The 24,838-nt window shown below is 41.5% G+C and overlaps 1 protein-coding gene across 1 annotated transcript in view; it reads left to right on the forward strand.

Annotated features, from left to right (window-relative positions):
• The window catches only part of LGR4 (leucine rich repeat containing G protein-coupled receptor 4), a 164,780-nt gene that overhangs the window by 109,987 nt on the left and 29,955 nt on the right, over nt 1–24,838 (forward strand). Inside the window, exons 5-8 of the mRNA XM_073604539.1 lie at nt 12,113–12,328; nt 14,932–15,003; nt 24,496–24,564; nt 24,698–24,769. Of these exons, the coding sequence (XP_073460640.1) occupies nt 12,113–12,328; nt 14,932–15,003; nt 24,496–24,564; nt 24,698–24,769 (429 nt within the window). The remainder of the gene's footprint in view (nt 1–12,112; nt 12,329–14,931; nt 15,004–24,495; nt 24,565–24,697; nt 24,770–24,838) is intronic.

The following is a 24,838-nucleotide window of genomic DNA, read 5'->3' on the forward strand; positions in this document are numbered from 1 at the left end:
CCCCATAATAGCTCTTACAGGAGTGAATTTCCCTTCCTAGAGGTAGATTTCCTCTCAGTTCCTGTTGTCTCCCTCCGTTTGTAAGTAGGAGTCGTTTGTAAGTCGGATGTTTGTAACTAGGGGACCCCCTGTATAAGGGGAAAGCCTTTCTGACAGTGGAGGCTGGTGGGGCAAACAGCCAACCACCCCTTCCGGGAGGACAGCCGGGACATCAAAGCCCAGCACTTGCCCCATCTAGGAAGTGGGCAGGCAGCATGTTGGCGGCTTTCTTCCTCCTCCTGTGGTGTGGCTCACGGTGCCTTCCATTGCGCATCCTCCTCCTCTTAGGCATCCAATAGGATCGCCTGACCTTTCAGCCAATCAGGAAACTGGTATCAGACCCGCACTTCCTGATTGGTGGAGAGGCGATTCAGTGTTAGAAAAGCGAATATTCATTTGCTTATCTAACACCTGGGTGGGCCCTGAGCGTAATGCTCTGTGCTCCGAGTCCACCCTATTTTGAAGCCTATTAAATCCTATGGTTCTAATCGGGTGCTTCAACAAAAAAAAACACCCCCGCCGCTGTAATTCATGTGCCAAGTGTCCTGACAGGGGCCAGACGCATGAATAGGTGGTGGCCATGGATAGATGTCCATTAACCATAGAGGGGGCGGCGCTCATGCACCCTTAATGGACGGGCCGCCCCTGCTTTCTGACCATCTAAAATGACCCTTGTGAAGGTAAAAAGAAAACTAACTTGGGGTGTAGGAAGTACATACAGTAAACATAATAAACAGTCCTCCACTTTTACTTCACTCACACAGCATGGTACATGTATTCATTTACAGTGCCCATCTCTACTGTACATCATGAACAGATGATTGGAAACCAAATGTCCGAATAGTTTTATAACTAGAATAAGGCACTGTGATTTAATACTTCTAATACTAGGAAAGTTTATAGGCATTTTGTATCTTTATGTGGACTTTCCTTAGTTGTGTGCCCTTTCTTCTGCTCATTAAAGTCAGGCCAGAACAGCCAAGCTTGTCTATCTGGATGACATGAAGGCACTCTCGTGATGCTAGATGAGTTTATCCCGGTGGAAAGTCTTCCTTTTTGATCTTCAGGGGAGGTTTATGAATTTGGAATAAGTAGATAGAAAAGGGACAGGTATTTTCTCGTTTTTATTTTGATGGAGCCTCAGGGCTTTTGTATCTTGAGATATTTTAATGCTCCTCTGTTTAAACAGTCCTTTCTCTAAACAGGCAGAAATGATTCATCAATAGCAGATTATTTATTTGCATTAGGTAAGAGGCATGCAGGTGGCATTACGTAAGGGGAGAAAAGTCGTCTCTCAGGTCACTGCTTTACATCAACACTGTATACTGAGAATCTCTTTCTTGCCTTATAAAAATCCTTCTGACATGTTCATAAGCCCCCAAGCAACTTGTCAAAATGACAGAAGGATTGGTGTGGAAGGGAATTGGCATTTCTGTATGCTACTCACCTTTTTGTGAGCAAAGTATTCTGTTTCAGTCATCTTCAAGATCATTTTTTGCATTCATATGATGGTCTATGGACGAATGGTGTTAAAGAAGTATTAAACCCAAAAGCAAACCTTTGTTATAATGCAGCGTACCAATTCTTAGATGTGATGGCTGCATTAGTTAGATAATTTAACAGGAGTGCCCTTTAATTATCAGCTTTTCATTTATGCAAAACCTGTATCCCCAAAAACTGTTTTCTGTAAGATATAAAGTATTACTTGGAGTTTAGCTTCCATTTGTTAGTGTATTTCAATCTGCTACTACATCCAACATCCCCTTTCCCTCATACTGACAATGCTGCTGTCTGCTGTGCTCATTCATCCAGGGTGTAGGCACTCAATAATACAGGAGGTCTGTTAATGGCCAGATCTCCAGATTGAAAACCGAGGGGAAAAAGTCCAAAAAAAAAAAAAGAAAAAAAACAATACAGCCACTGTCTAAAGTTTGGTAAGCTGCAATATATTATATTTTTGGTTTTGGGTTTATTACTGCTTTAAGTCAAGCTGGTGTTCAAAATATTGTCAGCCAAGGTTCCTTTGTAGTTGCTTTTAGCTAGGTGAGGGAAAACTTCCCCCAGGTCCATATGGCCTACACATGGCTGCTAGTCACCTTTTATAGTAGACATGTTTGTGTATATACCATAGCCTTTCTCAGCCTTTTTACCCCAGAGGAACACTTAAAAATGTTTCAGGTCGCAGGAAACTCCTGCTAAAATTAATTTGGGAGTCTGAGCAAAGAATGGCGCTTCCATTGGTCATCACTGGGAAGAATGCCCCTATACAGTGGTGGTTAGAAAAAAACCCTTACAGACAGCAAGAAAGATCATTGGCATCCTGCTGCCTGGCTTTGCTACATGGCATTGGACCCAGAACTATCCAGGCCACCTTCAGATAAGGCGGTTACAATGTCCATGGTTCAACCCCTAGCAACCTCTGGAGTAGGGATGAGCCGAACACCCCCCTGTTCAGTTCGCACCAGAACTTGCGAACAGGCAAAAAATTTGTTCGAACACGCGAACACCGTTAAAGTCTATGGGACACGAACATGAATAATCAAAAGTGCTAATTTTAAAGGCTTATATGCAAGTTATTGTCATAAAAAGTGTTTGGGGACCTGGGTCTTGCCCCAGGGGACAAGGATCAATGCAAAAAAAAAGTTTTAAAAAGTCAGTTTTTTCGGGAGCAGTGATTTTAATAATGCTTAAAGTGAAACAATAAAAGTGTAATATTCCTTTAAATTTCTTACCTGGGGGGTGTCTATAGTATACCTGTAAAGGGGTGCATGTTGATTCAAGGGGTTGAACATGAATATCAAGTACAAATTTTAGGAACTGCAACCATTTTTATACACAGTCCCCCCATTTTCAGGGGTTCAAATGTAATTGGACAAATTAATATAATCATAAATGTTAATAATTAATATTTTGTTGAGAATCCTTTACCGGCAATGACTGCCTGAAGTCTGGAACCCAAAGACTGGGTTTCCTCCTTTCTGATGCTTTTCCAGGCTCTAACTACAGCTGTCTTCAGTTGTTCTTTGTGTGTCTTTCTGCCTTTAGTTTTGCCTTCAGCAAGTAAAATGCATGCTCAATTGGGTTGAGATCAGGTGATTGACTCTGCCATTGCAGAATATTCCACTTCTTTTCCTTCAAAAGCTCCTGGGTTGCTTTTGCAGTGTGTTTTGGATCATAGTCCATCTGTACTGTGAAGCGCTGTCCAATCAAATGTGCTGCATTTGACTGAATCTGGACAGACAGTATATGTCTAAGCAGTGCCGAATTCATCCGACTGCTTCTGTCTTCTGTCACATCATCAATAAACACCAATGACCCAGTGCCACTGGAAGCCATGCATGCCCATGCCATCACAGTGCCTCCACCATGTTTTAAAGATGACATTGTGTGCTTTGGATCATGAGCTGTTCTAAGCCTTCTCCACACGTTTTTTCTTCCCGTCATTCTGGTACAGATTAATCTTAGTTTTATCCGTCCAAAGAATGCTTTTCCAGAACTGGTCTGGCTTTTTTAGATGTTTTTTTGGCAAAGTCTAATCTGGCTTTTCTATTCTTCAGACTTAAGAATGGTTTGCACCTTGTGGTGAACCCTCTGTATTTGCTCTTGTATAGTGTTCTCTTAATTGTAGACTTTTGACAATAATATGCCCACCTCCTGGGGAGTATCTTTCACTTGTCTGGATGTTGTGAATGGGTTTTTCTTTACCATAGAGAGGATCCTGCGATCATCCAACACTGTTGTCTTCTGTGGACCTCTAGGCCTTTTTATGTTGCTAAGCTCACCAGTGCGTTCTTCTTTCCTCAGAATGCACCAAACAGTTTTTGGCCACTCCTAATGTTGCTGCTATCTCTGATGGGTTTGTTTTGTTTTTAAAGCCTTACAATGGCCAGTTTCACTTGCATGGACAGCTCCTTTTAACGCATGATGTAGGTTCACAGCAATAGATTCCAAATGCAAATACCACATTTAGAATCAACTCCAGACCTTTTACTTAATTTGCTTAATTGATGAAGAAATGACATAGTAGCCCACACCTGGCCATGAAACAGCTTTTGATTCAATTGTCCAATTACTTTTGGTGCTTTGAAAAAGGGGGGATGGCTATTCTTAAGAGCTGTAATTCCTAAACCCTTCCTCCGATTTGGATGTACATACCCTCAAATTAAACCTGAGAGTGTGCTCTTTCAGCCCATATCCATTATATAACTATAGCTTGAATGTTTTGGTAAATACCTGAAAAAACTAAACTTGTGCCTGTGTCCAAATATATATGGACCTCACTGTATCTATTGAGATAATTTCATGTGTGTCATTTGTGTCATCCACTGTATGCAGCATTTGTAAGCCCCGTAGAGGGTATGGTTTTAGTCCCCAAAATGTGTTGGCTTGTCATTTTGGCTATCTATAATAGAATAAATGTTTTTATGATGTTTAGTGTGGCACTCTTACCCTGTGCCTGAGAACAGCCTAACCATCACTTTTCTGCGATACTCTGGACTACATAAGGTGCCCGTCCCACGGTGTGAAATGTTTGAGTGAGTGGGTGACAGGCGACAAGTCACTATGTGGATATGTGTTGCTGGAATACAAATTAAAAAAAAAAAAACACACTCTGACATCGGTGGTGATGGTGGTGGTGGTGGTGGTGGTGGTGGTGGGGGGGGGGGGGGGAGACTTCCCCCTCTTTCCTTTTCCCTTCCCTTTTTTCTTATTCTTTTACTTTCCCTCTTTTCCTTCCTTTCAGATGTGTTTATCGATTTCAAACAAAAGGAGCACTACTACCACTTAGGAAACCGTGTCTTCTCCACATTCTGCAGTTCCACCCTAGCCTTGACCAGCTGCTTAATACCATCAAAAGAGACACATTTGTGCCATGTACTTTGCAAGTTGCTCCTGTTGTTCATGGAGCTGGCTTTGTACACGGGGGTACATTCTTGCTGGTAAAAGAAAAGTGTCTTCCTCAATCTGTTGCCACAAGGTTGGAAGAGCACAATTGTCCAAAACAGGGGCGTCCAACCTGCAGCCCAACACAAATTGTAAACTTACTTAAAATTTTTGAATCTTCTTTTTTTTTTCTTTTTTTGTAAAAATGCATGTACTTTTTAGCGAACACATGTGGCCAAAAATATTTGACAGGGTTTCTTTCCTGGACTTAAGTTTTATCTTCCCAAAGAAAAATATCCCACTCTTCACAATCATGCCTTATTCATGTCATCAGTTTTCAATCGCACCTATATTTTGTCGGCAACTATTTTCAAGTATAAAGCACACAAAGTGTAAAATTAGAACCAAAATATTTTATGCGCCCCTTGAAAATTTGAGAATTGCTATTACATCCATCTAACCAGATATTGATGCGTAGGTTAGTTTAAAAACTGTGTCAAATATGCCACTAGTTTTATGTTGCCCCCTTTAATTTTTACAATAAAAAATATAAAAAACAAATTAAGTTTTATTACTCAGGTAGGCACATTATCTATATCAGTGATCGTTATGAGACCTGCCCAAATTTTTCTGCTCATCAGTTATTCTTATTGTTAGTGTATTTTATGTGCGGCCCAAGACAATTCCGCTTCTTCCAATGTGGCCCAGGAAGGTCAAAAGGTTGGACACCCCTGTTCTAAAATGTCTTTGTAATCTGTAATGTTAACTGTATTCTTTACTGGATACACCTGAGCTTAATATTTTGGAGGGATGTTCACATACTTTTGGCCATATAGTGGAGGTGTGGTAATACGGAGTCCAAAAAATGTTTGGGCATATTCTGTACCTAATATACCATGGAAAAGTTGGCAACCTCATGATTGTTGCAAGTTGCGTTTTTAGCTATCTATTTTATTTTTTTGTTTTTTTGTTTTTTTTTTACTGGTGGTGTCATTGATTTCCCAAACCATAATTATGCAGTTGTATGTTTGTTTTTTGGAAGCACACTGCATATAACAATTATATTAACCCTATGAAAGTATTCTTGTACCACTTTTTTTTTTTTTTCAGTAAACTGCTAAAACAGCTGTATGGGATCGAAACCTCAGTATAAAACAATGTTTTGTCAATGGCTGTAGCCATTGTGCATTAAAAAGGTTGTATGCGCAGCTGTTAAAATTCCTGATATCCCTTGTGAAGAAATTAATAGGATACACAGAAATCAGCTTTTGTTTTTCTTGGGGGGGACACAAAAGAAGTTGCAACTGTTGCTCGGTTTGTCTTCATTTTTCAACTGACAGTAACTTTGAAAGGGGAAAGATTTGAGACCTGTAAGTGATCTCTTTTCTTTGTTTTGAGAAGCCTAATGGATCGGCAGCTTGGTTATTAATCACCGACCTGACAAGAGAGTGCAGGTGTTTTTTGTTTAGTGGAGGAAGCTTGTCCATTTACTTCTACCCTGCATTGTGCCACAGGGACATCCGTCCATGTTTTCTCTGTTAACTCTTCTCATACCAGAGAGGCCAGCGGTGTACTTTGTTGTTGTGCTTCACTGCAACTGTTAGCGTGCATCGTTTATCAGTTCAAAGTACGCTTTGAACGAGGATTAATTAAGCATCCCCTGAAACACAATGGTCTAGGTGGGGTGCTGGTAAAGGATTTTCCCTTTGTTGTCATTGTTGCCATGACCTCAACAGGAATAATTATCCACACTGTACCTGGTGTGCTGCATGGATTTTTTTTCCTACTTTATTTATTTATTTATTTATTTATTTATTTATTTATTTTTAAAGAAGAAACAACGCATTGTTTCCAAAGCTAGCATTTTTTTTTTTTGTAAGTTAGCCAGGTAAGTGGTGCAAATTTATATCCTGCAAACACAGATTGCAGGAAAGAAATTCCACGATTCCACCATCAACACAGACCGTGCTGACTGGGGAATCAGCAATTGTCTTTTCCCGGCCAGGTGGGTTGGGGAAGCCGTCCCCACCGAGAGAAGACATTGATTATTGCTAGCAGCAAGAACTGCAGGGTAATCCGGCAGGCTGGTTGTACCCAAGTTGATTGATCAACTTGGTACATTCAGCCTGCCTATTAACAGTTTGAATCTGAGATTCGAACAGTGTATGGCCGGCCTAAGAGTATAACCACAAAAATTTCAACCCAGTCACTAAAATGTCATATAAGCTTTAAAGCTAAAATCTAGACTGATATGAAAGACCCCAATTAATTCACCTGAATTTGACTCGGTTTGCTGCCCCCTGTACATCAGAGCTCAGAAATGGGAGGGAGAAGCAGTCCGGGAAGTTAGAGGTATGTTGCTGTCAGTGTACAAAGAATGCTGATAGGAGGGGAGAGCAATGTAACAAATATGCAAATTGGTGTTCTGCATCTCCTTTCTCTGTCCAGTCATAGGGTGGGGATGGGGATGAGACTTTTAAGTAAAGGGGAACTGTAGCAGAGAAATATCAGGTCCCTTTCCCTGCCAAATAGTTCTATGCTGAAAGAATGTAAATCTCAGGACTAAATTGGCAAAAATACAAAGCCTTTGGGAGGTAAAACCGCTCCTATATGTATTTCATCTGTTTATTTAGCGGTTTGCCTGGCACTCAGCTTTTAACATGTTAATTTTTATGTAAGAACTAATTTTCAACATTTTTACATCTGCAACTTTTACCTAGTGATTCCACTGTGAATTATGCCTTATAAAAGGGACTTCCTCGTATCAGCTGACAACATTTGCCCCTGTCCCCTAAATTGTGCTCTTGTGTTGTCACCCTGTTCAATTGGCTGTTCCAATTACACAAAGCTGGACCTCTGTCACCATCAGGAAACCCACTCTGAGAATGTTGGAGAAATCTAAGCACTAAAACTTGACAGAGGATCAAATCATATACATTTTATATTTTTATATATAAATATATATTTATATTATATATATATATATATATATATATATATATATATATATATATATGTAGCGCTGGTATTTTTAATACAGACTCTATAAGTAAAACATTTAGTTGTCTGAAGGTGTAGTTTAACTCAGACTGCAATTAATGTAAATTCTGGTTCTGTTTCAGCTTGGCTGGTTGTGTGGTTTTCCCCTTGGCCTGGAGATGGCGCCCTATTATTTCAACCAAGGTTGGAAATTGCAACAAGCTGGGTTTATTGAGTGCCTACTTGCCCGGAAAACAGTCGGTGTGGTCTGCCTGCTGTGCATTCTGGGAGAGGGTACTTAACCACTTCAAAACTAGCCTCGTTTTGGATTTTAGGTGTTTAAGAGATTAAAACAGGTTTTTTTGCTAGAAAATTACTTAGAACCCCCAAACATTATATATTGTTTTTTTTTCTAACACCCTAGAGAATAAAATAGCAGTCATTGCAATACTTTTTTTTGCACCGTATTTGCGCAGCGGTCTTCTAAGCGCACTTTTTTTGGAAAAAATTCACTTTTTTGAAAAAAAAAATAAGACAACAGTAAAGTTAGCCCAATTTTTTTTTATATTGTGAAATATAATGTTACGCCAAGTAAATTGATACATATCATGTCACGCTTTAAAATTGCGCCCGCTCGTGGAATGGCGTCAAACTTTTACCCTTAAAAATCTCCATAGGCGACGTTTAAAAAAATTCTACAGATTGCATGTTTTGCGTTACAGAGGAGATCTAGGGCTAGAATTATTGCTCTCACTCTACCGGTCGCGGTGATACCTCACATGTGTGGTTTGACCACCGTTTTCATATGCGGGCGCTACTCACGTATGCGTTCGCTTCTGCGCGCGAGCTCGTCGGGACAGGGCGCTTTAAAATTTTTTTTTTTTTTTTATTATTTATTTTACTTTATTTTATTTATTTTTTCACTGTTTTTAAAAAAAAAAAATTTGGATCACTTTTATTCCTATTACAAGGAATGTAAACATCCCTTGTAATAGAAAAAAGCATGACAGGTCCTCTTAAATATGAGATCTGAGGTCAAAAAGTCCTCAGATCTCATATTTAGACTAAAATGCAAAAAAAAAAGTCGTTTAAAAAAAATGACACAAAAAAATTGTGCCTTTAAGAGAAGTGGGCGGAGCCGTCGTAATGACGTCGCTCCGACCGTCACATGGTATAGAGACGGGTGGGGGCCATCTTGGCCTCACTCATCTCAGTACCTCAGCAGTGACAGGTCCCGATCTCCTCCGCCGCTACCGACGGCTCCGGTAAGCGGCGGAGGGCGCGGGAGAGCGGCAGGAGGGGGGTGGCACCTCTCCCGCCGCCGATAACGGTGATCTCGCGGCGAACCCGCCGCAGAGACCACCGTTATCGTGTACAGAATCGCCGGCCCTAAAGATGGATACCTTGGTTGTGGCAGCATCTGCTGCCGTTACCGAGATATCCATCTTTAAAAAACAGGACGTCAATATACAGTGGGCGGTCGGGAAGCGGTTAAGGGACAGACCCCGTGACAGAGAGGAGTTCCGACCTGATGGCCCTCCTGGCCTAAGGTGTGTCGTTGCCGTCAAGTTTGTCTCGGGGCCAGCTGGCCCGAGGCGTAGCTACTGAAGGTAGGCCCAAAAGTCTTGGGGCCTACAGATCCAGGGATGGTCCTGTGCTGTCTTGCCTGCGGGAAGAAGCCAAGCGACTGGAGAATCCAGGGGAGTACTTTTCAGGAGAGGACTGCGCAATAAGGCCCGTGCCTCTAGAAGAGCCTGGAGACTCAGTTGGAGGATGCATCCTGGGTTACATACCACACAGTACCGTAAGTTCGGAAGAAGGGAACTGGTATTGTGTGATCAAGCCTTTGATATTGCAACAAGTCGCTAATTACCCAATCCTGTGGCAGAGGATTGTGTAACAGTTACACCGAATCTTAAAGTCTGTGGCAGAGAATCACATCGGCTGCCAGGTTAGAAAGAGAGGCCTGTTGCTGAATCCAGTTGTGGAGCTGTTGCCCTCTGGATCAAAGAGAGTGTTTCTGATCTGCAATTTCAAGGTACCTGAATTTCCCCTAAACCCTCCATCCCTCTATTGCATGAGTCTTTCTTAAATAAAGCATTCAAGAAAGAGACTGTGTGTCGGAGCTGAAATTACTAAAGAGAACTCTTTAATGGGACCCCTATGACGGATATGGTGAATCAGTAAGACCCAATTTAAACCAGCAGCTCCGTCGAGGGTAAGTTTTATATATTTATATATATATATATATATATATATATATATATATATATATATATACACACACACACACACGGTGCCTTGCAAAAGTATTCACCCCCTTGGCATTTTGATGCCTCACAACCTGGAATTAACATGGATTGCTTGAGGATTTGCATCATTTAATTTACGGAACATGCCCACAACTTTGAAGATTTTTTTTTTATTATTGTGAAGCAAACAACAAATAGGACAAAATAACAGAAAAAGTCAATGTGCATAACTATTCATCCCCCTAAAGTCAATACTTTGTAGAGCCACCTTTTGCGACTATCACAGCTTTGGATAAGTCTCTATGACCTTGCCACATCTTACCACTTGGATTTTTGCCCATTCCTCCTTGCAAAACTGCTCCAGCTACTTCAAGTTGTATGGTTTGCACTTGTGAACAGCAATCTTTAAGTTTGATCACAGATTTTCTATTGGATTGAGGTCTGGGCTTTGACTAGGCCATTCCAATACATTTACATGTTTCCCCTTAAAGTAATGTTTTTGCAGTCATTGTCCTGCTGAAAGATGGAACCTCGGTCCTAGCCTCAAATCACACACAGAGTGGTATAGGTTTTGCTCAAGAATATCCCTGTATTTAGCACCATCCATCTTTTCCTCAACTCTGACCACCACAACTTCATTATCAGTCCGTGCCAAGCTCCTGGCACTTCTCCCCTCTTTATGGTTACAGACTATTACAGCTGGAGAAACAGGGGGAAAGACTCCATGTTGGTGCAATTATTGCAGAGAGGAAGGTAGAGCCAGAATGGGATGTGATGGGAATCCACAGCAAACTTTTAAAAATGCTCTGAAGTGTTTTATTTTACATCTAAAGCATTTTTTCACAACCTACATGACCAATGTGACAAAATGGATTGTTAAAGAGACTGCCACTTTGCCATACATGCCATTCCTTATATCTCACTGCCTGACTTATTTATGCTGACTATCCTCACATACCATTACTCTGCATTTGTAACTCTGTGTATCCATTATTGGGAAAAAGCACCAAAGAGCACACTGGTAGATCGCCTACTCCCAGTAGTTAGTAGATCGGCTTCAGCTCATCTCTTTCCAAAGCTATGCAAAGCCTGAAGTGTGGCTTTTGGAGGAGATGAGCTGAAGCCTATCCACTATATACTGGCACTAGGTAGTTTGCCAGTGTGCTCCAGTGTTTTTTTCCAATAGATGTCTTCACATAGCTGTACAGGATCTTTTGGATGCGCTTGCTTGTATGGGTCACACAGATCCGGACTAATAGGACACACACCGGGTCGCATGTCCTAACCAGTGTCCCGACCTCTAATCAAAACTATTGATTTGCTAGGCCCCCATGTCTTAGCAACCAATAATATACACAAAGGCTCCGGCATTCAGCTGCTCCACCTTGTAGTGTCGCCTTCCTATCTCCACTTCCATTCTGGCTGCTGAGAACAGAGCTGGGAAACAATCAAAGCCTCAGAATAGACCTGCTGGCTAGTCCAGGGGTCATCTGTGTATCCACTGTGTCAAATGTTGTCGGAGCTTACACAGAGTTGACATCCTCATCGGATGTCCTGGCGATTGGACCCTGAGGCCTGGGCACTGCATCCTGGAAGGAGGTTATATGCCACCCCATATTATGCTATTTCACACCTGGAAGTGTCAGGCATTGGTGACGGTTGCTTCAGAGGAATGCTGGTGAGGGTGCTCGTTACTCAACTAATTTGTCATTAATAGGCAAAGTGACTGATGTAATTTGAGCTGAGTAAAATGACACTAAAAATGCAATTTGTTTAAACAATATCTCCGGTAAGTTTTTAGTACAAGGATCACGCATTTTTTTGACTTTCCTGAACATTCACTCTGCGGTTTTATTTGTCCAACTCATAAGTTCTTAAAATATTTTATCTCTTCCATTTTCAGTAAACTTGCTTCTGGTCATGACACAAAACTGATGAATTGTGCATTTCTCTTACAGACGACTAGACGCTAACCATATTGTCACCGTGCCAGATGACAGCTTCGAGGGCCTTGTGCAGCTCCGACATCTGTGGCTGGATGACAACAGTTTAACAGAGGTCCCGGTTCGTCCCCTCAGTAACCTCCCATCCCTTCAGGCCTTAACGCTGGCTCTGAACAAAATCACTCACATACCGGATTATGCCTTCTCAAATCTGTCAAGCCTCGTTGTTTTGTAAGTATTTCCAGGTCAATATTTCAAGGAAATGAAAAATTAAATCTAAAATAGCAGATGTTTTTCTTTTTTAGCATTGTTAAAATTATCTGTTGTGGCATTTGATTTCTTGGAGAAGTGTTAAAATATGTGTTTTCCATCTGTGTTTTTAGTGGGACAGTTATTAGTATTTTTATTTTTTTTAAATAAAAAATATATAACCTATATTTTGACACCGGGCCATCACACATAAAGGTTTGTTGGATATCCCGTTCCAAAACCATGGGCATTAGGGAGACACTGTCACCTTGCCCATTCAGTGCAAAGTTCTGGAGTGTTTGTAAAGGTTCCCTCCTACCTTTCTCCAATTCTAATCACCATACTATACTAACCTCTACCGCTGGAGAAAAGTCTTCCAGATATTGGGGAACACGTGATTTTCTCACATAACAGTAGTCCAGTCTGTTGAAGCAGTGACATGATCACTCGCACTAACATTCAGCACTAGAATTCCAGGTGACACCTTGGCTTTTAGTGCTGATACGAGCTGCAAGGGTAGCTGGAGAAAGTGGGGTGCAGGAGGCCTTTACAAACACACCATCATTTTGCCCTGAATGGGCAAAGTGACAGGACCTCTTTAATCTTATCCTTCCCCTGATATTACACCAGCCTCTGTTCAGTGGAGGCTTTCCACCAAATTTTGCAGTGCGACTATGGGGAAATTTGAGTTCAGCCAAAAATTATTGGATTTATTGGGTCACTCTGATGTTAGACAAAAAGATCTGGCTTGCAGTTGGTCTTCCAATTCATGCCAAAGGTGTTCATTAGGGCTGAGCTCATGGCTCTGTACTGGCTACTGGGGTTCCTCTACTCCAAATTCCTGAAACTATCTCTTGATCAAACAGGGGTTTCAAAAAAACTTTCTACAAGATTGGAAGTGAACATGTATTTATCTATACGTACCCTTGACCTGACCTCAATAATTTGAAGTGAATTCTTCTACCATGGTTTTGACCATGTAAGTGGAAGGGGTAGTCCAGATAATTATAACCATTATGGTAAAGCAAAGGAAGGACAATTAGTGAATCTTTCAATTAATAAATGATTTATGAATGAATTGTAGGCAGCATCAATTTTAATTATTCTGACGAATTTTAATCTGGAATAGATGTGATATATATATATATATATATATATATTTCGTTTTTGTTTTTTTTTTTAAACCCCTTGACCTCCCCACTTCTCTCCTGTATCTCTCATCGCCATCGCTGTAGCGGCCTGCATATCAACCTCTTATCCTGCACAGTAACCCCCTTCATCTACATCCTCCCACCGTGTGAAGCCTGTACATTAATCCTCTTACCTCGTCCCCAGTATGTGTGATCTGTACATTAATGATGCTCTGTAGCTAGTTCATTATTCCTCCATGTATTAACCACCTTAATACCAGCATGGTTCTAAATTTCCAAAAAATTGTAGGAAAAAATCAAATCACCCTGGAGGGTCTACTTTTCAAAAAGAAGTAATTTCTGAGAAGTTTTTATTGTCCTGCTATTTTATTTGGTATGTTTTATAACAGAACTAAAGGGAAACGGCTATTTCTTAAAGTGGAAGTTTAGCCAAAAAATTTCTAACGCTAAATCTTCTCTCAGCCACATTCTAAAACAAATCTTTCTAACCCTGCAAAGAAAAAATTGCTAAACATACCATTTCTGAAGCCGTTACGATCCGGCCTGGTCACCAGCAGCGGATGCTGTGTGCAGGAGAGAACCAACAATGGCTGGAAAATGCCTGGGAAGTGACGTCACCCATAGAGTTACTATAGGCTTCCATTGTTGGCTGCCTCTCCTGCATACTTCCACACATTGAAGCTGCCACTGATAACACAGCGTGGGACCGGACCAGAGCGGCTGCAGAACAGGTAGGTATAGCAATTTCTTCTATACAGGGTTAGATAGATTAGATTTAGAATGTGGCTGCCAGTAGGTTTAGAGTTAGGTTTTGGTTGAACTTCTACTTTAAAGTTTTTTTTTTTTTTTAAATAAACATGTCATACTTTCCTGCAGTGCACAATGGGGTACCCCCCCCCCCCCCCCCCCCGTGCTCTAGGGTCCCTCTCTTCTCTGTGCGTTGCCATAGGAAGCTGCTGTGTGCATCCATAGACGCACGCAACTCGACCCCACTCCCTGCTCCCTCCCAGGATTTTATTGACAGCAGCAGGAGCCAATGGCTCCTGCTACTGCCTCTGTGTCCTGTAAGGAGAGGGCCGCAGCAGGGGGGCACAGCACTGGATCGGGACAGTTAAGTTAAGTATAAAATGGGGCTGATACAACTGCTGGGGAATTTTTTACTTTAATGCAGGGAATGCATTAAGGTAAAAAATGTCCTGCCTTTACAACTACTTTATTAAATACCACCAAAAGTCTGAAAAAAAATATAAAATTAATTTGGGTAAGACCAAGTAATTGTCAGTCAAACTATCACAACACTGAATACTGAACAAAATACAAATAGTTCTTCCTGGATTTCTTTAACCATAGGCAAAGTGCATGCTGACAGGTTTAGTTTAATCTGCAAACTGTTTACATTTTACTCAGTAAACCTTTCTCCTTTCATGCTCCTAGACATCTCCACAACAATAAAATCAAAACTCTAGGACCGCACTGCTTTGATGGGTTGGATAGCCTGGAAGCGCTGTAAGTACCGCCTGTTGCATAACGTGACTCCACAATATTTATCCATCAGATTATTTCTTAGCAAGGATCAAAGAGCTGATGGCGTGACACGAGTGTGCCTGTGTATTGTGTCAAGACGAGTACTTCCTTTCATTATGGATCCCTTGCTGGAGGGGCTTTGACTGCGTGGATGGGCTTAATCAACAAAGCATTTAATTGCTATAATGGAAATAGATACAGGATGTGGGCACAGTTCACATTCTGCATGTAAAGGCAGTTCTACAGACATGTTATGCTGCAAAAGTAAGCAATGTAGGTTATATAATGAATTGACCACATAGGGTCTCATTCATCAAAGTGTTTTCTGTAAGCACTGTCTCGGTAGACCCGCAGCAACTATCGAAATAAAACACTTTCACTGCCAATGATGGTGAGAAAAAGAATGTGACCATGGTGGTTTTTATGATATGCTCTGCTTTTATTTTCCCCACAAGCAAGGAAAAAAAAATGTAATTTTTGCATTTCTTTAGATTTAAGACGATGAAATGAACTTATTGTATGTGAATATTTTGTATTTACCATCTGTAGCCAAAATGTGGAGCTGAGGTATAGAGAACATAAAGCTGGCGCTGCTCTGTTTGAATTGTGCTCAGTGGGTGACCCTATCGACTACCTCACGCCCGACATCCCTCGAGTTAAAAATTGAAGGAGACAGGCGTTAAATGTCAGCCGAACCACACCTACATGCATTCAGGTGCAGGCACTGTTCAAGGATTTTGACAATTGGCAGACCAACTGTCAAAATACAACAGCCACAGTGTGAGATTCATCCATCCTTGCTGTGCCAGAGGTTATCAAACGAATGATCACCCGTTTTTTTTTTTTTTGCATGCTAGTCTCATATCAAAAATGAAGAATTTACTAAAGTTACAAAAGTTCTTGTACAGCGGAATATAAACTTGGAAGTGATTTAATGTGTTGTGTAGTTGTGGTCTGGATGAATCGAGCTGAGGCTGCTTTCACCTGCTAACCAATTAGGCCGGGCGAGGTGTGCGGTGGCTGGGCTATCTCTTCCAATTTTTGCAGTATGCTTTGGGTCTGGACGGACCTTTCTTCAGCCTGCACCCTCACTAGTCAGCGGCATCCAACTCATCAGACCTTGACCGCCTGAGCAGGGACCCTTAAGCATTTATCATGGGCCTCAGAGATAGAACAACTTGCCTGTCCAGGGATCCAGAGATGTCTTCATCGGTTCTCGAGTGCCATGCTGCCGCCATTGCCTGTGAGGGAATCCCAACTACGTATGCGTGAAGCACCCTGTGCTTTCTGAATGGAGGCGGAAGGAGGAGGGGGGCCGAACTTCAGAGTAATCTGGCTGCGGCAAGATCTCTCAGAAGTGGGGATGGGTACCTGTCAAAATCAGGTACCCGCTTCCCCCCGAAAAGGTGCCAAATATGGCACCGGGGGGGGCAGATAAGCAGAGCTTCCACTTTTGGGTGGAACGCCGCTTTAACAGTTTACAAGGAAGCCTGAAGGTAGTGCTGGGCTTTCTCAGAAAGCCTAACCTTTTCAGACAGTGTTATGTGTATATACCCCATAGTGAACTGTATTAATGTATACAAATTAAAAATCTACCCCATAGTAAATGTTTTTGTTACAAAAAGTTAGATTACATTACAGTTTCTATAGATTAAATGTAAAAAAATAAAATAAAATTGGGCAAAAAAGATGTTGGTGTCTTGGGACTGGAATTTAAAGGCATCATGCACACAGAACATTTTTTTTTTCCTCCCCCCATGTTCTAAGGGAAAAAGCAGCTTAAACGCACCTAAAGCCATGTTTGTTTAGGCGCATTAGCATTTGTGCGTTTGTTCATTCCATTGGCCAGAATATTACTTTATTCTGGCCATTGGAATGCGTGAACACTCAAGCGTTAACGTGCCTCATTTCATGTTTAGGCACGTCCAGCTTTTTTCTGCTCAAACACACCTCTACTGATTGCGCAAGTGATGTTTTTTTTTTTTTTTTTTTCCCCAGCCTCTAAATGCTCCTCTTCTAATACGCCTGTGTGTTTAGAGGCTGGAAAAAAAGTAAAATGTCTGTAAATACACTGGGGTTTTTTTCAGTCTTGTTTGCTTGAGACCTTAATATGAGGGATTCTAAAGCTTGCATGAAAAATTAGGAAAAAACAATGTACTTTTTATCTTGCGTGAATTTGTATAAGGTTAGTCAACCTAAACTGGCTACACATAGAACAATTTGTACAATATATAAGGCTAGTGGCAGAAATCTGACTATACATGTTCAAATCTGAGATCTATAAAAAGCTTGTAAAAAAGCTTGTATGAAACCATGAACCTGTGAAAACATTAACTTGCATATATATCATGTACAAATGGTTGAGCATATCCACAAATATTATATATAGTTTTTAAAACCTTAAAATGTATTGGTTTTTCAGAATTTTAGTAAAACAAGGTTTCATTGGTGCTTTTAGAGGATTAAAAAAAAAGTGTAAAATTAGTTCTATTGACTATCTTGCATGTTCTCCATATTTATTTATTTATTTATTTATTTTACATTTTGCCTGTAAGGTTATTTCATTTTTGGACCTTGCAATTCAAACTTAGTACAATGTAGATTGTACAAGCTGATTGCAATGTGTATGGACAAACAACAACTTACATTTTCTGCCATTTCAGCTTCAGAAAAGCTTATGCAGTTTAAAAAGGGAATCTTATAAATATTAGGTGAACTTTATAAACTGGCAGAATTTGGCAGAAATTATAATGGATACCCTCAGATCTCAGAAGACACCCCCGGACTCTATTTCTGCTGGGCAGTGCAGTATAGAGAGCCTATTGTCTAGTAGTTATTGTTCCCATAAGATAAGCATGGCGCCAGCTGTGTGTACGCTCTGTTCACAGCCATGCATTCTTGGTCAATACAAGTGTACATGTCTGTATTCTAATCTATAAATAAATTTAAAAAAAAGAAAGTCGTCTTTACCAGTTTTAGTAGGTTAAAGGTATTCATTACAGCGCATTCACACCACAATGTATGTTTATGGTAACACTTGGCAACCCACTGTATGTATGGTTTGTGGTGTGCTGCCATAAATTTTTGTTAGCAATGCAGAGCAGTGTTCACCACAACGCATAAATGTGATTGGTTTGCATAGCGGTACATTATGATGCGTTTTGAAACAAACAGGATCTATTTTGTTTTCGTGAGGTTGAGATACATCGACAGCCTGTTCTTAAAAGAATGGGCTTCAATGCAGTGCTCCTTAATGCACAAGAAAATATGCATAAGTGGTTGGCACTTCCAGCTAGCAGCACTAGGGACGTGAGTTCAAATCCCAACCACAGCACCACCTGCCTTGAGTTTGCATGTGCCTGTGTGGGTTACCACCCAGGGTACTCGATTTTCCCACCCCAGGGTACTCGGTTTTCCCACCCCAGGGTACTCGGTTTTCCCACCCCAGGGTACTCGGTTTTCCCACCCCAGGGTACTCGGTTTTCCCACCCCAGGGTACTTGGTTTTCCCACCCCAGGGTACTTGGTTTTCCCACCCCAGGGTACTTGGTTTTCCCACCCCAGGGTACTTGGTTTTCCCACCCAGGGTACCCGGGTTTTCCCACCCAGGGTACTTGGCCTTCCTCCCACACTTCAAAGACATGCTGATAGGTTAATTAGCTCCTGTCTAAATTGGCCCTAGTATGTGTATCTATGAATGCGAGTTAGGGACCTTAGATTTTAAGCCCCTTGAGGGACTGATCTAAAAGTGCTGCATAAAAGCATTCTCTGGCGCACATGCCAACCTCCATGCCTTCACAGGGCGACATGGCAGCTGCCATGTTACCCGCAACTAAGTGGGGATCAATGCATAGAAGTGCCTTCTAGATGGTTCCCACAGCATGTATAAAATGCCATAATTGGAATTTTTTTTTAATGCGATTCTTCAGCCAGTTTGGAAAAATTAAAAATCAGCAGCTACAAAAACTGTAGCTGATGACTTTTATTAAACAGATACTCACCTGTCCCAGGATCCAACGTCAGCCTCACCCAAGCTGGTTCTTCACCAGTCTTCGGGTCCCTGTCGAAGGGGCGTGTCCCTGAAATATGTAGTGTCTCCAGTCGGCGATGTGTGACTCTCTTTGCTCCCTTGGCATTGGCAGTTCCTAATTGGCTCCAGCAGCAGGGTTTGCCCATACTCTTCGGATTCCCTTGGCTGACTTCCCCCAGGTTGTGACATCACTTCCAGGCTTCGTATACTGGCCCCAACAGTTCCTATGCCTGCAGTTTGGTTCCCCCTTCATTGGACCCCTGGCCTTGTGGTCCTGGACAAGCCCCCCCACCAGCGGTGCTCCTGTGTTCTTTGTCCAACGGCTTTGTGCTGGGTTTCCCTAAGCCCTTGTGCCATCCATGCAGCTCCAGCCTCCAGGTACTGTCAGTTTTTTAATCCAAGTCTCTGCATGACCATCAATTGACTGCTGTATGCCTTGGTGAACATTTTATTATTTTTTAACAATAATAAAAAGTTTTTACTTTGCCTCTAAGGGGCCTATTTATGTCTGCTGATCAGCGCTGTTCACCCCTTTGATTATATCTTCTGTCCTCATGTGTCTATGAGTTTTGGACAGCAGCGGCCACAGCTACATTTAGATTTTCTTTTTGACTTTTCACTTGGCCTCTGGTCTGTACGCCTGGATTTTTGTTTTTAGCACCTTTCTAATGAATGTCTTTTTTGTAGCAGAATTAAATTCATAATCTACTAACATGCGGAGCCTACCTTGTAACACCTTCATCTGACACCGCTCCATTTTTTTAGGTCAAACTTTAAATACATTTGTCTCCCTTGACTTGTTAAGCACAAGTGTATCTAGCTTGACTTCCTTCCCTGTATCCTTCCCATTGCTCTTATCGCTTCACACGAAAGAAGCCTTTTATTTTACTCTTTCAAGGAAATAAAAGAAAAAAATACTGAATATTTATGTTCAACAAAAAAAGCCTTTGTTTTCAAGCCATGTAAGCGTAGCGATACGGCTCCTAATTCAGCACCGGCAGGCATTCAGACAAAGAAGGAAAGGTATGAAAGAAACTATTGAGTGCCCAATTCTGAAATGAAACAGGTTTCTCTGATAGGATCAGTAAACACTTCACTGTGGTGCCAGTCGCTTCTTCTGATCGCAGATTAAGCTGCAAATGGTGCCGTCTGCCCTCCTAAGCTGTAGATCTTCAAATTGTACATATTTTGGCACGATAATCCTTGGTTTAGAAAGCAGTGAGGCTTAACAATTGGTTAGCTTTTTATTCCCAATATCTCCCAGATTGGGTGTGGTTTTGGTGGATTACACACAAACCTTAAGGCTTGCCGTATATAGGGCGAATTTCTTTCCTGCAACCATGGGACACCTATTGGGACACATGCCTTTACATGCACATGAACTTTAATGGCATCCCAGTGATAGTCTGTAGGGTTTAATATTGAGTTGGCCCACCCTTTGCAGCTATAACAGCTTCAAACTCTTCTGGGAAGGCTGTCCACCACGTTTAGGAGTGCGTCTATGGGACAGTCAAGTTCTCCACCTCAAACTCGCTCATCCATGCTTCTATGGACCTTGTTTATGCACTGGTGTGCAGTCATTTTGCTACAGGAAGAGGCCACCCCCAAACTTGCCACAAAGTTGGGAGCATGAAATTGTCCAAAATGTCTTGGTATGTTGATGCCTTAATTTCTTTCACTGGTATGAAGGGGCCAAGCCCAACCCCTGGAAAACAACCCCACACCATAATTCCCCCCCCCCCCACCAGGATTTTGGCGTGGGGTTGTTTTCAGGGGTTGGGCAGGGCCCTTTAGTTCCAGTGAAGGGAACGCTTAAGGCATCAGCATACCAAGACATTTTGGACAATTTCATGCTCCCAACTTTGTGGGAACAGTTTGGGGATGGCCCCTTCCTGTTCCAACGTGACTGCGCATCAGTCCACAAAGCAAGGTCCATAAAGACATGGGTGAGTCCTGACCTCAACCCGATAGAACACCTTTGGGATGAATTAGAGAGGAGACTGCGAGCCAGGCCTTCTCGTCCAACATCATTTTAAGGTCACCCATGCTCCATCCCTTTTCGACAATGTCATGAAGGGGAGGAGCTTAGTCATCATAAAGTGGAGCCATTCAAAGGTTTGAGAAACCTGATTCAAAAGCTTAATAGAAGGATCAAGCTGCCATTGTCTGATTAGCAAGTTTTTAACCCCTACCCTGTCCCTCCCCTCTCCCCCATAAAGACATGAATGAGTGAGTTTGGGGTGGAGGAACTTGACTGGCCTGCACAGAGTGCTGACCTCAACCCGATAGAACACCTTTGGGATGAATTAGGAGACTGCAAGTCTGGCCTTCTTGTCCAACATCGGTGCCTGACCTCAAACATTCCCATAGACACACTCCTAAACATTGTGGACAGCCATCCCAGAAGAGTTGAAGCTGTTTTGCTGCAAAGGGTGGGCCAACTCAATATTGAACCCTACAGACTAAGACTGGGATGCCATTAAAGTTCATGTGTGTGGAAAGGCAGGTGTCCCAATACATTTGGCAACATAGTGTATATATTTGTCCATTTCTGCATTTGGGCCTCATGCACACTGAAGCTCAGAAATCCCTTTTTTACAGGCATTCTGAATTTTTTTCTTTTTCCTTTTGCCTTCAAACCCCCCCCATGTGTCCATGCATGCATAGAAGTTGACAAGTAGGAGCATTAGAGGCAGAAAATAAATACATCACTTGTGCCTGCTGAAGAAGAGTGTTTGGGCTGAGGAAACACACACGTTAATACCTTCTAATAGCCATACAATTATTATTCTGGCCAATAGAATGCATGAACGTGCATGCAAACATGTTGCTTTTACCATGTTTTCCCAGCTGCTTTTTCTTCTAGGTGTTCTTTGGAGCATAGTGTGCATGAGACCTTATGGGCTTAGCTGAAGGCCATTGTCTTGTCACGGTGACATTTAATTTTATTGTTTGTGGTTTTTGTAATCCGCAGTAAGTCCTCCTCGCCCTTCCATTTGCTGAAGCCTGGTACAGCCGGCTGTGAAGTGGCTAGTCTGAACTAAGCTGACCCCTGGCCATTGTTTGCTTGTATCAGATATACTCTGTACACTGAAGGAAGTGATTAAAGATGGAAAGACAAATACTGTGGTTTGAGCAGGGGATAAAAACAATACCGCTGATTTTATTTGCACTCCAGCTTTGTTTTGTAAGAGTACGTTTAAGTATAATGTGGCTTTTGTTTCTGTAGTAAAAGTCAGACTATAGATTTAGACATTAAGCACTTTGCCCCCAATTATCTCTGTATGGTAGGAACATATTTATTTTCATTAAATGGGACTGGGGTGACAACCCAATGGATTTCCAATTGTGTTTCCTTTCCGTGCAATGGGAGAGAAGCTAAAGTGAACATTATGTCCGGACACTGAAAATAATTGTCTGTCTCTTGCATTAAGCCTTATTTGTAATTGGGTGTCCATTGGCTTTCAACCCATTGCTCTTCCTTGGGTATATGTAAGAGTTCAGGCACTCAGAAATTGCATAGAGTGGATATAAAAAGTCTACACACCCCTGTTAAAATGTCAGGTTTCTGTGATGTAAAAAAATGAGACACCTTTAATGTGACCAATAAACCTGTACCAACAAACTGAAATCTTTTAGGTGGAGGGAAGTAAAAATAAACTAAAATATGGTTGCATAAGTGTGCACACCCTTAAACTAATACTTTGTTGAAGCACCTTTTGATTTTTTACAGCACTTAGTCTTTTTGGGTATAAGTCTATCAGCATGGCACATCTTGACTTGGCAATATTTGCCCACTCTTCTTTGCAAAAACATTCCAAATCTGTCAGATTGCGAGGGCATCTCCTGTGCACAGCCCTCTTCAGATCACCCCACAGATTTTCAATCAGACTCAGGTCTGGGCTATGGCTGGGCCATTCCAAAACTTTAATCTTCTTCTGGTGAAGCCATTCCTTTGTTGATTTGGATGTATGCATTGGGTCGTTGTCATGCTGAAAGATGAAGTTCCTCTTCATGTTCAGCTTTCTAGCAGAAGCCTAAAGGTTTTGTGCCAGTATTGCCTGGTATTTGGAACTGTTCATAATTCCCTCTACCTTGACTAAGGCCCATGTTCCAGCTGAAGAAAACAGCCCCAAAGCATCATGCTGCCACCACCATGCTTCACGGTGGGTATGGTGTTCTTTTGGTGATGTGCAGTGTTTTTGCGCCACACATCTTTTGGAATTTTGGCCAACAATGTCAACCTTGGTTTCTTCAGACCATTACACATTTTCCCACATGCTTTTGGGAGACTTCAGATGTGTTTTTGCAAAATTTATCCAGGAATTTTCTTTGTAAGAAAAGTCTTGCCACTGTACCCCATAGCCCAGACATATGAAGAATACAGGAGCTTGTTGTCACATGTACCACACAGCCAGTAATTGCCAGATATTCCTGCAGCTACTTTAATGCTGCTGTAGGCCCCTTGGCAGGCTTTCTGACCAGTTTTCGTCTGGTCTTTTCATCAATTTTGGAGGGACGTCCAGTTCTTGGTAATGTCACTGTTGTGCCATATTTTCTCCACTTGATGATGACGGTCTTCACTGTGTTCCATGGTATATCTAATGCCTTGGAAATTCTTTTCTACCCTTCTCCTGACTAATACCTTTTAACAATGAGATTGCTCTGATTCTTTGGAAGCTCTCGGCAGACCATGGCTTTTGCTGTAGGATACGACTAAGAAAATGTCAGGAAAGACCTACTATTTGGGGTAATCAAAGGTACTTTAAATGACGGCAGGTGTGTACTGACTCCTACAGTATTTAACAGTTCAAATGTGATTGCTTACTTCTGAACACAGCTACATCCCCAGTTATAAAGGGGTGTGCATACTTATGCAACCACATTATTTTTTTTTTTTTATTTTTACTTCCCCCTTCCCTGAAATATTTCAATTTGTTTCTCAATTGAGTTGTACAGTTTATAGGTCACAATGAGCGCCGGTTCAAATTAGAAGCGGCACGACTTGCAGGTCGCCTCACCGAGGCGACCTGCACACGACTGCCGCGGCGACTTGCAAGACGACTTCTGTATAGAAGTCTATGCAAGTCGCCCCCAAAGTAGTACAGGAGCCTTTCTTCTAAGTCGGAGCGACTTGCGTCGCTCCGATTAGAACGGTTCCATTGTACAGAACGGGAGGCGACTTGTCAGGCGGCTAGGTCGCCTGACAAGTCGCCCTCGTGTGAACCGGCTCTAAAGGTGGAAAAAGTTCTGAAATTATTTCTTTGTCTCATTTTTTTTTTTAACATAACAGAAACCTGACATTTTTACAGGGGTGTGTAGAGTATATCCACTGTATGTATGTAAAGATTGTTCTTAAAAATAAGAATTTTTGTTTTTTGTTTTTTCCTACCCATCAGCCAACCATTAACTTCAATGTTTTTTTTTTTTTTTTTTTTTTTTTAGTGACCTTAATTATAATAACCTTGTGGACTTCCCTGAAGTTATAAAGTCATTGGGCAATTTGAAGGAGCTGTAAGTTTTGTTTTTCTTTGTTTTTCGACTTATATTTCAGAGATTTACATATGCAAGCGTAAAAGATATGGTAGCAAAAAAGGTTAAATCCTATCTTCATAATTCAGTATTTATTTATTTTTTCCATTTTTAGAGGTTTTCACAGCAATTCCATTACAACAATCCCTGATGGAGCATTCGAGAAGAACCCATTGCTGAAGAGCATGTGAGTTATGTTTTCATTTTATTGTGTATTTTACATGTTAACAAAAACTTAATTAAGGTAATTAAATTT

This window comes from Aquarana catesbeiana, linkage group LG11, assembly GCF_042186555.1.
Source record: "Aquarana catesbeiana isolate 2022-GZ linkage group LG11, ASM4218655v1, whole genome shotgun sequence".
Lineage (NCBI taxonomy): Eukaryota > Metazoa > Chordata > Amphibia > Anura > Ranidae > Aquarana > Aquarana catesbeiana.